Genomic DNA, 17,321 nt, shown 5'->3' with positions numbered 1-17,321 from the left:
TGTTTCAGGGTTTTTGTTAGAGTTAAGTGGGATAAATACGTTTCAGGAGCTTGGTGTGTGCTGGGTACTTGACCGTGAATGTTTTTAGTTGATCAGGTTTGGCTGGGGCTGTAGCATGCTGTTACTCCGCCCTCACCTTGGTGAGTGATCCTGTGTGGTTGGCCAACGAGGTGGGCAAAGGAAGAGCAGAGTGTGGAGGGTCAAGCCTGGCGCAGCTTAGATGTCAAGGCTGATGGGGAGGATGGAGGAGGTTCCTCTGCTATGTGGGCGCCATTGCTGTGTGGGTCCCTCCCCCTCCCAGCAGCCTCCTAGTGTTCCTCTAGCTGTCAGCCACTCGGGACATTATAAAGAAAGAATCAGTGAGCCCTGGCTGGGTAGCTCAGTTGGTTAGAGCACTGTCCTGATATGCCAAGGTTGTGGGTTCGATCCCCAATCAGGGCACATACAAGAATCAACCAGTGAATGTATAAGTAAGTGGAACAACAAATCCATTTCTCTCTCTCTCTCCCTCTCCCCCTCTCTTCTTCCTCTCTCCCTCACGCTCTCTAAAAAAAAAAAAAATCGATTTGAAAAACAAAAAGCACTGTGCTCCATATGCCAAGGTTACCAGTTTGATCCCTGGTCAGGGCACATATAAGAACCAACCAATGAACACATAAATAAGTGGAACAACAAATTGATGTTTTTTCTCTCTTTCTCCCCCCCCCCCCACACCCTTTCCTCGTTCTCTCTCTCTCTCTCAAATCAATAGATTAACAAAATTTCAAAAAGAAGAATGAGTGAGATATGGTCCCTGCCCCTGTGTGCAGAGGGGAGAGGGCAGGTGGCTGCACTGAGACTGTGCCCAGGTGAATGTCAACCCTGAGTCATTTTAGGAGGGGAGGGGAGAGGAGCTTTGTGGCTTTGTTACCCTTGAGATGCCCTATGGCAAACCCTGGCAATGTGTCTAGCAGGCAGCGTGGGATGTGCCTGAAGTTCTAGAGACATCAGCAGTAGTAGCGAGGACTTGAATCATTTGCGTGAAGGTGGAAATTGGAAAGAACATGAGGTCATTAACCAGCATGAGACCCTGACCAGCCCCCACGCACTTTGAGGGCTTTCACTCTGTGTTGCTCTCTGGTGGGCAGGCAGGCGCAACTTTGACAAACAGGGACCTCATAGAAAGCAGTGCTAATAAATATTTGCTGCTGGGGTGGCTTCTTGAGAAGGGCCTGGAAAATGCTTTCTGATGTGAAGCGCTATAGTGTAGAACTTCGAAGTAAAACATGGTGTTTATCATTAAGAAGGGACTGGATGAATTCACAGGCCAGAGATCTACCCCTTGATTAAGGGAACTGAGGCAAGTTTGGGATCTCCATGACATTTAAGAATTTCACTTACAGCAAGGGAAACATTATGTCGGATTTCCCTCCCCAGTGTCCTTTCAGCCACTTGATAATTTGCTGGCGGCACTAATGGTTCTGACACCTTCGCCATCAGAGTTGCGTTTTTAAGGGGCTTGGTCATTTTCTGAACCAAAAATGTGTGAGTGGAACGGGACTGAAATTGGAAACTGGCTCCCACAGGTCCTGTTCTCAGGGGAACTTCTAGATTCTCATGCATTTCTTCGCCTTTCCCGCCCAGATTTGGAACTTGGCTTCAAACAAACTGACATTCTTGAACTCCTATAAAATGAAGATGTCGGTGATCCTGGGAATCGTCCAGATGACTTTTGGCGTCATTCTCAGCCTTTTCAATCACATGTGAGTTTACGACGGATGTGCTGCCTGCTGGTCTGACCCCGTCGGCAATCAGCTGTGAAGGGGCCCTTGGCTGGGTCCGTGCCCCTCTGTGTGAGGTTCCTTCCTGCGGGATTGCTTCCCTGTGTCTCTTGGCTTGAGCCAGGACAAGCTGGTGGCCCAAAATGGCACCTCTCTTTCTGCTCAGCTAAATCTCTCAAAGCTGAGTGCACCTCAGAAATATCTGGGTTGTCCCCCAACCTGAAGGGCTCTTGTTCATGTATATCAGGGCTTAGCGCCCACCAGTGGGCAGGTGGGGACATAGTGCATTTTGGCCAAAGTGCCCTCACACTCTGAATTCCCTCTGTTGTAATTTCTTCCTTCCAGGAGCACCCTCTCACTTCTTCAGCTCTTATGTTGTTCCGCCTATTCCTTTTCTCCTATCAAGAACCATCTCCGTGCCCTGACCAGTACGGCCCAGCTGGTTGAGCATCTTTCCGCAAAGTGAAAGGTGGCTGGTTCAATTCCTGGTCAGGGTACATGCCTCGGTTGGGGTACAGACAAAAGGCAACTGATCTGTGTTTCTCTCTCATCGATGTTTCCCTCTTTTTCTTCCTCCCTTCCCCTCTCTCTAATATATATATATGTTTGTGTGTGTGTGTATGTATATATATATGTGTGTGTGTATATAAATATATATATATAAAGTATATATATAAATATATATAAAGGATCATCTCTGGCCCTGGCCAGGTAGCTCAGCTTCAGTTGGTTAGAACATTGTCCCAATACACCAAGGTTGAGAGTTTATTCCCTGGTCAGGGCACATACAAGAATCAACCAACTCACTTTTTTCTTACTCTCTCTATAAAATTAATTTAAAAAATAACCATCTCTGTAAAGCTTCTCCAACTTATTTCCACTGCAAGTATAATATTTGAAAACAGCTTCCGAAGTTCCCGCTCAGAGGCACCTCTATGGGCTCAGGAGCTTGTAGGCACTGCTGTGTATAGTCTGGGACTGAGTGAGGGCAGCGTGTGGCCACAGAAGTGACACAGGCTTTGGAATCTGAAGTTTTAAGTACTGGTTCCAACTCTTCATAGCCGTGTGACCATGAACATGTCGCGTAATGTCGCTGAGAAGGTTTTCTTTTTGTGGGCCCCCTGGGGGCTCTCTTCCAGTCATCCTCACACTGGGACCTGGGCAGATGGGCAGCCACCAGCTGGAACACTGCCAGTTGCCATGGAAGAAAGAGAGTGATCAGTTCCACACTGACTCTTTTCAACTATATATATATTGAGTGATTTTAGAGAGAGAGGAAGGGAGAAAGAGAGGAGAGAAACATCAATGTGCGAGAGAGGCATTGATCGGTTACCTCTCACACACACCCTGACTGGAGATCAAACCCACAATCCAGGCATGTGCTCTGACTGGAATTGAGCCCATAACTTTCTGGTGTCTGAGATGGTGCTCCAGCCAACTGAGCCACACCAGCCAGGGCCACACTGACCCTTAAGCTTCTATCCCAGAGTAACACCTTCCACTTCTGTTCCCATTTCATTGGCCAGAGCCAGTCACATGGTGACCTCTGAACTGAAAGGCCGAAGAAGTGCACTTCTGCTGAAAAATGGGAGCTATTGAGTGAGCAAACAAATGATGAGCACCTGGTACTACTGCCTGTCAGGAAGTCTTGTTGAAATCCAACGAGAGAGACTACCAGAAAGTATTTTCTGGACTAGACCTTATCTGGCATCATTATGTGTCAGGCTGGCCTCAAATATCTCTGGTCATCCTGTCTTTTTGTTTTGTTTTCATAGCATCTCCTTTTATAGCTCTTGCAGTTAACAATGAGTATGGAGGCCCTTTCTGCCATTTTAACTCGGGGGCCCCCAACTTAGCCTTGTGAGACTCTGTGTCTTAGAGCTGGAGTTCGCACACCTTGTCTGTAAAGGGCCAGGTAGTAAATATTTTAGGTTTTTGGGCCAGATGGTCTGTGGTCACAACTACTCCATTCTGGTGTTGTAACGTGAAAGCGGCCATTGACAATACGTAAGGGGATGAGGGTGGTTATGTTCAAAAAAAGCTTTTATTTATGAGTGCTGAAATGTCAATTTTATATAATTTTCATGTGTCATATAATATTATTCTCTTGATTTTCCCACCAGCCATTTTAACATATGAAAACTATTTTTATTTTTATTTTTTTAATTTTTATTTTATATATATATATATATATATATATATATATTTTTTTTTTTTTTTTTTTTTTTTTTTAACTGTGTGGTTGCCTCTCACTTGCGCCCACAACTGGGGACCTGACTTGCAACCTAGTAATGTGCCCTGACTGGGAATCGAACCAGCGACACTTGGCTCGCAGGCCGACGCTCAATCCACTGAGCCACAGCAGCCAGGGCTTGAAAACTATTTTTAACTTGCAGGCTGAACAAGAATGGGTGATGGGCTCGATGTAGCCCAAGGGCCATAGTTCGCTGACCCCTCTCTTACGGCGTTCGTAGGAGGGAAGCTTCCACGTTTCCCTTATACGTCTGTGTGCTTTGAGTGGGGTGATGTGAGCAGGCCCTGCATTTCAAGCCTTGGACAAGTCACCAACTGTCTGTGTGGGCATGACCTTTGCCTCAGACTTGACCTTCTAGACCTTGGTTCTCTCCAAATCTTTTGCGCAAAAGCCCTTTCCTTTCCTTCCATGCATGAAGGGGAGTGGATGCAGTTAACATCTTGTGCTTTGGGGAGGATAATTAGTTACTCATATTTTTTTCTCAATGTTCTATCTTATGTGTGTGTGTGTGTGTGTGTGTGTGTGTGTGTGTTTTCCAACCCCCAGATACTTCAGAAATATGCTCAACATCCTTCTGCAATTTATCCCGGAGATGATTTTTATGCTGTGTCTCTTTGGCTACCTGGTGTTCATGATCATTTTCAAATGGTGCCACTACGATGTCCATGTGTCCCAGCAAGCCCCCAGCATCCTCATTCACTTCATCAACATGTTTATGTTCAACTATAACGACGCCTCGAACGCCCCCCTGTACAAACATCAGGTAGTACGGGTTTCTTTATTCTTTTACACACTTGATTATGACAGATCTCTCCTACTGTTGAATATTGCAGAGAGCAGTTATTTGCAAGACTGGGCCATCTTTGCACCCAGCCTGGGGAGCTAAGCACCCAATGTTAGGCTTTTTAAATTTCAGAAGGCTTTTCTTAGGTGAGTGTACAGGACTGTTCTTACTACACGAGAGGGGTTATTGCTGTGGGGTTGCAAATGGGCTTGTCCTTTGTGAAGAAAGGAAAACCGGTCCTTCAAACTGCTGGCTTGGAACCATGAATGCTCTACGGAGCATGCTAATATTTAATAATCTTTTATTCTAAAAGTAAACTCCAGTGAAGGTTCACAAGTAAGGAAAGGGAGATAGGATCAAGAAGTGGAGTCCCTCTGGGTAGTGAGTTTCTGGAAAACACTGGAGTGGCCTTTTGGAAGTGCTTTTTTATTTTCCTTTGGGTTCTCCTTTCGTGGACAGTACTGCCCAACAGTTAGACTCTGTTGCCATTCTGATTCCTTCCATTTCTTTCGGCTTCATTCTCAACTTAATACTTGATGCTTAAGAAGCATTAATGTCCCATGCGGGCTGGATATAAATATCACCCAGTGAGTAATTCTTTGGCAACACAAATAGTTCTCCTCTGGCCTCTCCCAGCGATGAACCCGATAATATTGCTTGAAGGTAGATTTTTCACTAGGCACCCGTGTATAGGTCCTGATGCCTCTGGGTCAAGCTCTCGGGCGAGTTTTCCAATGCCAGGTGATGGTGGTGTACCTGCACTTGACAGTGACTGCTCATCCTGAGTGTCCTAGTTCAAGCCCTGTTCCTCCCATGGCCATGCACGTCCTCATGCGTGTCATTCCTGGTTGTATTCTCCTTCCCCACAGAAGCAGCAAATACGAAGGAAGATAATGCCTTGTGATAGGCCATCTTTTTATGAAAAAATAAGAAGCTATTTCAGATAATAACCTGAGAAGACCTAGACTTCTGAAAGCCCCCTTGTGGTCTCCTCCCTGTTTATTACGTCGCAATGGTAACCTTGCACCACTCTGAGCTGTTAGCACTAAATGAATGCGTTTGGAAGGTTCATTTACTCACTGCCCAAGTCTAAGTGAAAGTTTCCTTGGATTTTCCAAACAAGTCTTCCCTTTTAGGCAAAACGCTGAAATTCACAGACATATTTTATGTGCTAATAACCGTTTTCACGAAGACTGAGGTCCTTGCTTAGGCTGGAATACGCAGTGAGCATGGCATCGTGAATGGTGTTTGCAGCTTTTTCCATTAAAAACATTATTGGAAGTTAGCTGGTTTCCCCAAGTCCTAGTAGGAAGATGAACTATCTTTACAGTTTGAAGTTTCTGTAACCTCATTGTGGGGTCGCGCAGCTGGAAGAGACCATGTCCATTGATAAATCCAGCCCCTTCCCGGCACTGCCCCGGCCGTCTCACTGGCCTGTTCGAATAACTGAGAAGAAGAGCAACAGATGGTACAAATCTCCAGTTGCTCTGTGCACCGCGTGGTTTACAATGGATTTCTGGGGTCCCCGTTCTCTTTTGAGCATTTAAGAGTCAGGATGTGTGTGTGTGGAAGGTTGAGCAGATACGATGTTCCCACTGTTATCAGGGTAAAGCTTGTTATCATTGGGGTAATAAACGGTCTCACTCAGAGCCTGGCCGGACAGCTAAAGAAATGGGAAGGCTCAGGAATAGTTTTGTTCCTTTTACTCCAAGCGCCGGGTTACCACTTCTTTTCAATGGCTCTGACCAAGCCCTCCGAAGCTTCGTGGTTCTGTGGACAGTAGCAGTTCTGAAACGGGGTGACTGCAGGCGGGGTGGGGTTATGAGGGGTGGAAAACGGTGGGGGCGTGAGGGTGCGAAAGGAAATATGTAGCAGAGATGATTAAACGGATGGCTCCTGCATTTCACAGAGGCACAGAGACCAAGTTAAGTGTGTGTGTGTGTGTGTCTGTGTGTGTGTGTCTGTGTGTCTGTGTGAGAGAGAGAGAGAGAGTGAGAGAGAGAGAGAGAGAGAGAGAGAAAAAAGAAAGAACAAAAGAAAGAGTTCAACATAGATTTCCCAGAACCCACTAGGCAACTCACCCATAATGAGTATGCAAGTCAGGGGGAGCTTGTGAGCAATGGCTTTTCTTTTTAATGTTCAGTATAGTATATATTTATTAAAAAATTCAAACTATTTGGGAGGAAGGTTGGGAAACTGGGTGGGAAAGGTGGCGGGATTAAGAAGTGCAGATTGTTAGTTACAAAACAGTCACAGGGATGCGGAGTGCAGCCCAGGGAACAGAGTCAGTAATACTGTAATAACTGTGAGTGGTGCCAGCGGGGACTGGAAAAATCAGGGGGTCACTTTGTACAGTATGTGATTTTCTGACCACTATGCTCTACACCTGCAACTAATACAAAATAATATTCACTGTAAACTGTCATTGAAAAAAATTTTTTTTTAATAATTCAAACTAGTTAACATTTTTTACTTAAACAATGATCATACGAAAGTAGCACATGTTCATGGTAGACCTTAGGGAAATAAAAATTAACATACATAATACATAATCTTTTCTAAAAGTTAAATCTGTGGGATACCGTTGGTTAATAACAGGGAAAACTGTTTCTTCCGAAAGAGAGGAAAGCGAGAGGGCTGAGGTGGTTGTCTCCTACTGGGAATAGAAAGGTCCTCCATGTTCATTGAAAGTGACCCAAGTGAGCAGTGGAGTCCTGGGGGCTGTCACACCTTTTCCCAGGACCAGGGACTAGCTGTGCCCGTGGACCAGAGTTAAAGGACCAGAGATGAATACAGTTGTTCTTATGATGGGTCTCTTGTTCAGGTGACTGGTGCCGTACGGTACAGGGGTACGAGGGGCTAGTCAGAGAGTAAGGGACAAGGAGAGTGAGTCCCCGCTGCCCACCAGTAGCAGACACTGGGCACCACTGGGATGACATTTCTCTGTCTGCAGTTGCAATATTCCAGGGTGTGAGGGTGAATGCATTCACTGAAATGCTTTAGATCTCTCAAAATGCAACGGAAATGACCTCTATTTATTTTAGCATTTTTATTATATAACGTATGTTTGTGAGGCTACCTTCAAATGACAAGATCTGGCCATTTCGGTCTTGCAGCAAGAAGTCCAGAGTTTCTTTGTTGTCCTGGCTTTGATTTCCGTTCCGTGGATGCTCCTGATCAAGCCATTTATTCTTAGAGCCAATCACCGGAAATCCCAGGTAAGAACAATATACGTCACAACACAACATTCAAATTTTAACAGGATTAACGTCTGATTCTTGTTAACAGCTCACCTTATCCTGTCCTTTCCTAGGGGTTTTCAGAGATATGATGCTAAACAAATTTTAGTTTTATAAACGTGTTTTATGATTAAGGCACTAATCTGGAGAGGCTTTTGAGGAATTAACTTGCCTCCGAGTGAGGTGCTAGCTTGTCCACAGGCACAAAGCCCTGTCTAATCTTAAAAAGTCTAGATGGGAAACTTCCTCACAACCCTACAATCCCCTAGGGAGGGGTTCAGGAAGGTGGCCACGTTCAGTGCTTAACACCTTTACCGCTCTTAATAAAAATAAGCACTGACCCCTAACATGCAATATCACAGGTGCAATGTTGGTTTAACTAATAACTTTTAAATATTTAAACACACGGCATGTGGACTTCCATTTTGACCTTTGCCTATGGGGGCCTGCAACTATTAGGTGCAGACTCACTAAAGAAAGAAGGGTATAGATACTTCCATGCCAAATTTGCGATACCCCATCCATGAAATCATTCCAGGAACAACTTACGAAATGGGACATTAAGTTTCACGGTGAGCTGGAAGAAATAGTCTGTTGAAACTCAGGGATAAAACCAGGCCAAACTGAATGGTGACTACGCCTAGGTTTTTCTCCCTTTGAATTTTTTAGTACCTATTTTTATAAAGGGATATTTTTACTTAGAAAAGTGTGTTTGTGTTGGAAAAGTCATTGTCTTAGTCTGTTTGGGCTGGTATAACAGAGTACCACAGGCTGGGTGGCTTTCAAACAACAGAAGTTTATTGCTCACAGTCCTGGAGGCTGAGAAGTCTAAGTCTAAAAGCTCTAGCATGTTCACCTGCTGGTGAGGGCCCCCCTCCTGATTCATAGATGATACCTTCTTATTGTGTTCTCACACAGTGGAAGGGGTGGGGGAGCTCTCTGGGGTGTAATTTGTAAGGGCACTAATTCCATTCCTGAGGGCTCCACCCTCGTGACCTAATCACCTCCCAAAAGCCCCACCTTCTAGTACTATCATTTTGGGGGGGTTAAGATTTCAACATAAATTTTGGAGAGAGACTCGAACATTCACACTATAGTGGACACTGATCTCCTAGTCTCGCTCATAGAAACCTGGGTGTCGAGGTCACAAGGCTAAGTATGTCAGAGATGCGACTGATGGTTTTATTGCTGTGTAGATACATTTTTTAAAATACAAAGGCACTCTTGTATATGCATGGATTTACTGTAAAGGCTGATTTGCTCGAGCCCTGGTTGGGTAGCTCAGCTGCTTAGAGCACTGTCCTGGTATGTCAAGGTTGCAGGTTTGATCCCCAGTTAGGGCACATACAAGAATCAACCAATGACTGCATAAGTAAGTGGAACAACGAATCAATGTTTCTCTCTCTCTCTCTCTTTCTCCCTTCCTCTCTCTCTAAAATCAAAGAAATTTTTAGAAAGACTATGATTCATTTGGTACCTTCTGGAACACCATGGAGAAAATCACATGTTCCAGAATCAGACTGCTTGGGTTTGAATCCCGGCTCTGCTGCTAAAGAGCCTTCCTTGCAAGCTGTGTGCTCTCGGGCACATGCCTTGACCTTTCTGTGCTGTAGTTCACCTCTCTGTAGAAAGGGGTGATGACTGTGCTTACGTAAAAAGATTGTTATGAAGGCCAAATGAGATCAGGTAGGAAGAGTTTAGAACAGTGTCCGGTATGTAGCTAATATTTAAGAAGAGCCTTATTTTCTGTAGAATTGCTGTGATTCTAATTCTGAGGATGAATTTAACCCTTCATTTCCTTGTTTGATGACAGCTGCAGGCATCCATGATCCAAGAACATGCCACCGAAGACATTGAAGGCGACAATTTGAACCCTCCCAGAAGAGCAGGTGTCCACGGGGCCCAGGGCGACCACGAAGAAGAGGTATTTGGGACTTGACACCCTGTGAAGTCTTCCCATTGGTACAGATTCTAGAAGCAGATCTGGGCAGAAGTGACCATCAAATATTTGAGAGCCACCAGGGCGTGGGCACCAGCCCATCAGAATGAACTTAGGCAATAGAGCTGGTTGGGTGGGTCAAAAGGACTCTCTGGGGGAAGCCCTGTAATAGCTGAGTTACGGGAACTTGGGGACATCCTGGGGGAGGGGGACACCTGCAGGCTCAGAACAACAGCTACTTACCAACCAATGTAGGAGCATTGTAATATTTTATATCCATGATGTTGCTCCTCTGTGAGCATGAAGTGAATGCCAGCCTTCAGATCTAGTGACACAGGAGGCCATTGATGCTGAGGCCCCCTTAGCTCAGAACTGGGCCACTGGCTGTCAGCGACATTTATATGAGTTTTCGAATCAGGGCCCCTACAAGATTCCAGGTATGGAGAGTAACCTGTATTAGTGGCTATTGATGTCACTAAGCTTGTTAGACCTGCTGGAATGTTTGCGAATCCAACCCACACGTCCTGAGCCTCACCACGCCCCCGCCTGTCCAATGCAACCCCCCTCATGCATTCTTCTCACGCCCTCAATGTGCACCGGTCCCTGTTCACCTGCCACCCCCGCCGTGAACCGGCTGCCCTTGTTTGGGCAACATTGGGCTTCACGTGTAGACTCCTCCCCAGGTACGGTCACGCATGGTTCTCCCATTGAAAGGTGGGTATAGGCTTGACCTTGCCTCCCTCTCAAAGTCGTCTCCCACCTCTCTCCTCACCGGGAGTTAACAAACTCAAGGTCAAGGACACAGTTCTTGAGACTGCCAAGTCTGCCCAAGACTTCTTTCTGCCAATAGCCACAAATCTGAGCCATCCGCCCCCCTCCCCCAGACCAGCCTCATTTCTTATCATTACAGTTTTATTGTAGCAAAGCACACAAATCAGAAGCAGCCAGAGGGAGAGGCGCGCCGGCAGAGTCCACTGGGAGGGCTCCAAACGAGAAGCTTCTGTGTTCTTGATGTGCGGTGATGTGTGTGCAGCCTGGCACCCCGGGAAGCTCTCCCGCACTTCAGTGTCCGCAGTGTCACTGGGGTCTCGTTAGGTGGGCGTGACAGGTCAAGGGCAGCCCAGCTGCTGGTCCTCAACCTCCAGCTCCCTCCCCGTCCTGGAGACTCGACTGATCACATGTGCCTCCAAGTCTCAACTCTCTAACCACATGGTTGGTCTTTCCGGGGGTGGCTGGCCCCCATGTAAATGACCAGTTGGGGTCCCGAGGCCTCACCAAAAATAACAAAGATATTTCTTTCACTTGGGAAATCCTTCCGGGGGCCAGGAAAAAGCTGGGCCTCTCTTTGGGTGGGACTAATTCTGCCTTTTCCTTGGCTCTGTCCACCTGCTCTGTCCATCTCTCCCTAACCTCACCCTTCCATCCCTCCTAGCTGTTTTCATTGAGAAATTCAGAGGCATTGATTTTTGTCTTTTCTCCATAGCAACTGACATGGTTGACCACACCCTCATTTCTTCCTGGGTCTCTTCATCCTTGGCTGCTGCCACATGGCTCCTCCTGGTTCTGTGACTTTTCTTTTCATCTGCAGTTTCTTTTCTTCTTATCTCTGAATGAAGATATTTCCCAGGGCCGAGAGCTCTTCTTCCTATGATCTTTTCCTTGTTGACCTTCTCAGTCCTCCTACCTCCCACTCCCACAGATAAGGTCCTCGGTGTCCATTGCTAGCCCGGACATTTTTTTCTGAGCATGTTTTGCTGCTACTATTTTTTTATTAAGACTTTATTTATTTTTAGTAGAGAGGGGAAGGGAGGGAGAAAGGGAGAGAAGCATAAATATTTGAGAGAAACATTGATCAGTTGCCTCTCACATGCCCCCAACCAGGGACCTGGCCCACAACCCAGGCGTGTGCCCTAACTGGGAATTGAACCAGTGACCTTTTGGTTCGCAGGCCTGCACTCAATCCACTGAGCCACCAGCCAGGGCCAGATCCTTTGTATGGTTACTCATGGACTCCGGGCTACTTTCTGAACTCTGTCCTTAGCTGGCCTCTCCTGAAACGTCAACACCTCTGTTCTTTTACTTGTTACCTTTGCAAGCTCCCAGGTCCAGCCAAATAGTTTCCCCCCAAAACTTGCCTTCATGCCATTCCCACCTATCTGTCTCTTCCTTACTAGGAGTCATTTCCTCACCAGAAATGACCTTGCTTCTCGACTTCTGAATCCCTCCCCATCCTTCATGGCCCGGCACAAATCTCAATGACTGTGACAGCTCCCCTTGCCAACCAAGCTCTCTTCTTTTGGAACCTTTTCAACAATTTCTGGGAAACGTTACTGTACATATACCATGCACTACTTCGTGTTAGTAATTCTCTTTCTATAAGTATATTAATATTTACTTTCCCCTAGTTCAACTGGAAATATCTTAACAGTGATGGCCACGTCTTATTCATCTGTATATCATTTGTACTACCTTTTGTGCAGAAAGCACTTAATGAACAGAGTAAAAAATTCCCTTTTGCCCTGGCCAGGTAGCTCAGTTAGTTAGAGCATCATCCTGATCTGTCAAGGTTATGGGTTCGATCCCCAGTCAGGGCACATACAAGTATCAACCAATGAGTGCATAAATAACTGGAACAATGAATCAATGTTTCTTTCTCTCCCTTCTTCTATCTAAATAAATCAGTAAATTAAAAAATTTTTTTCTTAAATTCCCTCTTTCAGTTCAACTTTGGAGACATATTCGTGCATCAGGCCATCCACACGATCGAGTACTGCCTGGGCTGCATCTCAAACACGGCCTCCTACCTCCGGCTCTGGGCCCTCAGCCTGGCTCACGCAGGTGAGTGAACCCCCCATCAGGGCTGGGGTCCCACTCCGAAGCATGTCATTGTAGGGAGCAGCTCCTCCTCTGGGTTCTCTCTGGCTCTCCTTTCTTGGGAACCATCTGCATCTGCCAGCTAAACCCTGCAGTGTTGCCCTTGCGTCTTGCAGAACTGTCCGAAGTGCTGTGGACCATGGTGATGAATATCGGCCTTCGCCTGCGAGGCTGGGGAGGACTCGTCGGGGTCTTTATCATCTTTGCTGTATTTGCTGTCCTGACAGTCGCCATCCTTCTGGTCATGGAGGGCCTCTCCGCTTTCCTGCATGCCCTGCGGCTGCACTGGTGAGGACGGCGGGGCTGTGAGACTTCTGTGTGCTCCAGGCTGGGCGGCCAACGGGGTCTGAATCCTGACCTGTTGTGTGTCATGAGCAGCTAACATACCTTTCTGGCACCTTAGTTTAGGCACCTGTTGGCGTAATTGTCAATGATATCATATATGTATACATGCATAATATCTGCCCTATGATAAATGTTAGTTCCCTTGTATTCCTCATTTAAATTTCCATTTGTTGTATTACAATTGGCTTTAAAATAAGGGACACCTGCAAGTATTGGTAAACTTAGAGATCTGATACAGGCTCACGGAAGGCCTGCTAAATGAACCTGGGACCTTTGGCCCTCGTTTCGGAGTGCAGGAGTTACGCCAATAGGACAGGCTTCTGAGCGCTCCAGAACGTGGGAACGGAAGGAGGGTGTCTCCAAGGGAGCAGTTGCTCGCAGGACGCCCTTCACATTCACACAAGAGTCCCCAACACAGCCTGTCTTCAGCTTTTACCATCTCCCTGCACCTGCTCTTTGTAAAACAAAGTCTTTATATGTTTCGTATTGGGTTGAGCATCACAGCGTCCCCTGCCCATGTCATTAGGAAGTGACTCGGCAACGTCATAAACATAAATGATCACACATGACATCTGTTCTGTACGTTATAAACATATGTGTGAGCCAAGATTCTGGTGGGTCTGCCACAGCATCCTCCCTGCTCTCCTCATTAGCGCACTGGGGCAGGGGGCACAGCGAGGGCTTCTTCGCTTGTGGGCGCTGGGGTCGGGGATGTAATGCTGGTCTGTGAGGCCACTAGCAGAGGCCTGCAGGAGTAGGGGGAGCGGAGGGGAAGGTGACCGTCTGAGGGTCTGAGGCGAGAGAGGGCTGTAAAAAGCCCCAGAGCGTTCCTGGGGCAGCTGCTTGGATCCCAACCCCCATGCCTCCCTGGTTCTGAGCTTGATTTGACAAACGCTCCTTCCCTACAACCACCAGCCTTTCGCCATGTGTGTAATCCCCCCCTTTTTTTGCCCCCCAAACAGGGTGGAGTTCCAGAACAAGTTCTACGTCGGGGCTGGGTACAAGTTTTCTCCATTCTCCTTTAAAAACATCCTGGATGGGACAGCCGAGGAGTAGCTGCAGGTCCCATGGCTGACACCACCTTCTCTATCGGTCTTGTCTTTAACATCAGCCCCCACACGACAGTCAACGGAATGATCGTTCTCAGCTAGCCAGAGGCAGGAAGCCATGTATTATTTAGTTACAAGTCTTGGGATTTGGTATGACTTCCCCATGTCATAGGGGGACTATGTTGGCACATCATCTCAACCTTATATGGAGACTTAATTGTTAAATACTAAGATGATGGAGAAATTGGGGAGGGGTTGCTAAACTGATGTTTTCTTGCAATATTTTAAGTATTATATTTAAGAAAGTAACTCCTGGGGCCATTTACTTTTCTTTAAGATGTCTTTATTTGAAATTATTCCATAGAATTTATTTACTTATTTGGCAACATTTTGTTTTCTATAGAATTTAGTATTGATAATTTCAGGGCACAGTTAAACAGTAGAGTTATACAAACTATTCCCAAAGAAGGATTATGTTTATTTGATTCCTTCATTTCCTGCTTCCTCAAAGCCCCTTTTTCCTCATCTGAGGCTCAGCTTACAAGTTCAGGAACTTTCTCATAGATTTTTCTCTCCGGGTGAGGTAGAACACATAATAAGGGTTGGCCCCCATGAGGCTCTCTGCATTGCTAAATCCTGTGAAATGAAGTGGGACAACATGACATTGTCAGCGACTTCAGTTACTCGGAAAGCACATTATGCTGGAGTAACTGGAGAAGGTGATTTGTAGGCTTGGACAAGTTCTGTGAGATGGGGAGCCAGAAAGGAGGCTGCCAGACAGTCTGCCCTGACACTCTCTGGGTCAGTCAGCCCAAAGTAATTTCTTAGGGCACCTGAACTAGCAAACTCCTAAGAGCCAGGTATAGAATAAGATTGTTCCAAATAGACACACAGAATAACAGAACAGAAGTGACAAGGAGTCAGACTCCTACAGTGGAGAAAGAAAAGCCTCTTCAATAAATATTGCTGGGAAAATTAGGAAGCCACATGCAAAAGAATGAAACCAGACTGCTATCTGACACCATACCCAAGAATTAACTCAAAATGGATTAGGGATTTGAATGTAAGATCTGGAACAATGGAATACATAGAAAAAAAACGTAGGTACTAAACATATGGACCTTGGTCTCAGAGGTGTTATTGTGAACTTAAGCCCAAAGGCAAGGGAAATAAAAGCAAAAATAAATGAATGGGACTACATTGAACTAAAAAGCTTCTGCACAGCAAAAAAAAAAAAAAAAAAAAAAAAAAAAAAAAATTCAACAAAACAGAAAGACAAACAACCAAATGGGAGAAGATATTTGTAAACAATATCTTCAAAGGGGGTAATATCTAAAATGTATAAAAATATCATAAAACTCAACAACAAGAAATAATCCAATTAAAAACTGGACTGAGGACCTGAACAGACTCTTCTCCCAAGAAGACATACAAATGGTCAACAGATATATGAAAAGATGCACAGCATCACTAGTTATAAGGGAAATGCAAATCAAAACCACAATGAGATACCAGATCATACCTGTTGGAATGGCTATTACCAATAAGACAAGAAATGTGTTGGGGAAGATGTGGAGAAAAGGGAACCCTCGCGCCCTGCTGGTGGGAATGCAAATTGGGGCAGCCACTAGGGAAAACAGTATGAAAGTTCCTCAGAAAATTAAGACTAGAACTACCACATGACCCAGCAATCCCTCATCTGGGTATTTCTCCCAAAATATTGAAAACATTTATTCACAAAGATAAATGCACCCCTATATTTATTGCAGTATTATTCACAATGGCCAAGACAAGGGAACAACAGAAGGGTCCTTTAATGGATGATTGGATAAAGAAGATGTGGTACATATATACACAATGGAATACTACTCAGCCATAAAAAATGACGAAATAGTGCCATGACAACATGGTTGTCTTGAGAGTGTCATGCTAAGTGAAATAAGTCAGATGGAAAAGAACAAGAACCACATGATTTCACTCATGTTGGATATAAAATGGAAAGCAACCAATAAACTAACTCATGGATACAGACAGCAGTATGGTGGTGACCAGAGGGTTAGAGGGTAGCAGTGGCGGAGGATGAAGATGGCAAAGAGGGTCAAATATGTGGTGGTGGAAGGAAACGACTTGGGGGGTGGGGTGAGCATACAATGCAATATACAGATGATATTATGGACTTGTATACCTAAATGTGTTATTTACCAATGTTACCCCAATAAACTTAATTTAAAAAAGGATTGTTTCGTCAAGTGTTTAGTCTGAATGACCTTTGTCCAGGTTAATTCCAATCTATGGTAACTATCCTGGTAGAATGAAGTCTAGTTCATATATATATATATATATATATATATATATATATATATATTTATTTATTTATTTATAATTATATCTTTACATTTTACAAAGCACTTCCTGATATAAATAAGATTCTAAAAGACCTGACAAAATATAAGAGCCCTTTGGTCGGGTCTCTTCATTTCAGCCCCACCTGCTGCTGTGTGTATTGGGGTGACTGGTGTTTATGGAAGTGTCATTGCTCATACCCAAGGGGACGTCCCTGTCACCTTCCATGTCCATGTCATGTCTTGTCCAGCACAACTTAAGGCAGAGTTATATACTCAACAAATATTCATTTAATGATTAAAACGGGCTGAGCCTAAGAATGACATTTGGAATCTGAAGATGTCGATCCTTGAGTTCCAACGCCGGTGCTTTGCTGTGTGGGCCCTCAGGCTGGAAATGCACTTGTTCCCTTTATTGCCAAAGTGGGGGTAGTGAGTGCCGCCTCTGGGCTGTGAAAGGGGGTTGCAAAGCACTGGGCATGGGCAAGGCACTCCATCAGTGACCTTGACCCCACACTGCCAAGGTCACTGGACAGTGTCAACGTTCTCGGCTTATTACTACTCTTCTCAACAACTGTGTGAAAATATGCTCCGCTTAGATGGCTCTCCAGCCTTTTGCCCTTTAATCCTAAGCAGTGATGCTGCAAGTAACGGTTGGAAAAGACAGCACTTCCCTCTGTGTCTGGCCTAGACCCCTGTGCTTTCAGAAATATCAGCATCCTCCAAGGTCTGGCA

General features: G+C 45.4%; 1 protein-coding gene across 1 annotated transcript in view; it reads left to right on the top strand.

The window, feature by feature from the left end:
- The window catches only part of ATP6V0A4 (ATPase H+ transporting V0 subunit a4), a 41,328-nt gene extending 24,847 nt beyond the window's left edge, over window positions 1–16,481 (top strand). Inside the window, exons 14-20 of the mRNA XM_090287565.1 lie at window positions 1,624–1,742; window positions 4,561–4,777; window positions 7,915–8,016; window positions 9,851–9,961; window positions 12,697–12,814; window positions 12,967–13,138; window positions 14,158–16,481. Coding sequence (XP_090143691.1) covers window positions 1,624–1,742; window positions 4,561–4,777; window positions 7,915–8,016; window positions 9,851–9,961; window positions 12,697–12,814; window positions 12,967–13,138; window positions 14,158–14,251 — 933 coding nt within the window. The 3' untranslated portion in view covers window positions 14,252–16,481. The remainder of the gene's footprint in view (window positions 1–1,623; window positions 1,743–4,560; window positions 4,778–7,914; window positions 8,017–9,850; window positions 9,962–12,696; window positions 12,815–12,966; window positions 13,139–14,157) is intronic.
- Window positions 16,482–17,321: the final 840 nt, after the last annotated feature.

The sequence above is a fragment of the Furipterus horrens genome, unplaced genomic scaffold (assembly GCF_987537825.1).
Source record: "Furipterus horrens unplaced genomic scaffold, mFurHor1.1.pri manual_scaffold_9, whole genome shotgun sequence".
Taxonomy (NCBI): Eukaryota; Metazoa; Chordata; class Mammalia; order Chiroptera; family Furipteridae; genus Furipterus; species Furipterus horrens.
This window is presented reverse-complemented; position numbering and strand designations above follow the sequence as displayed.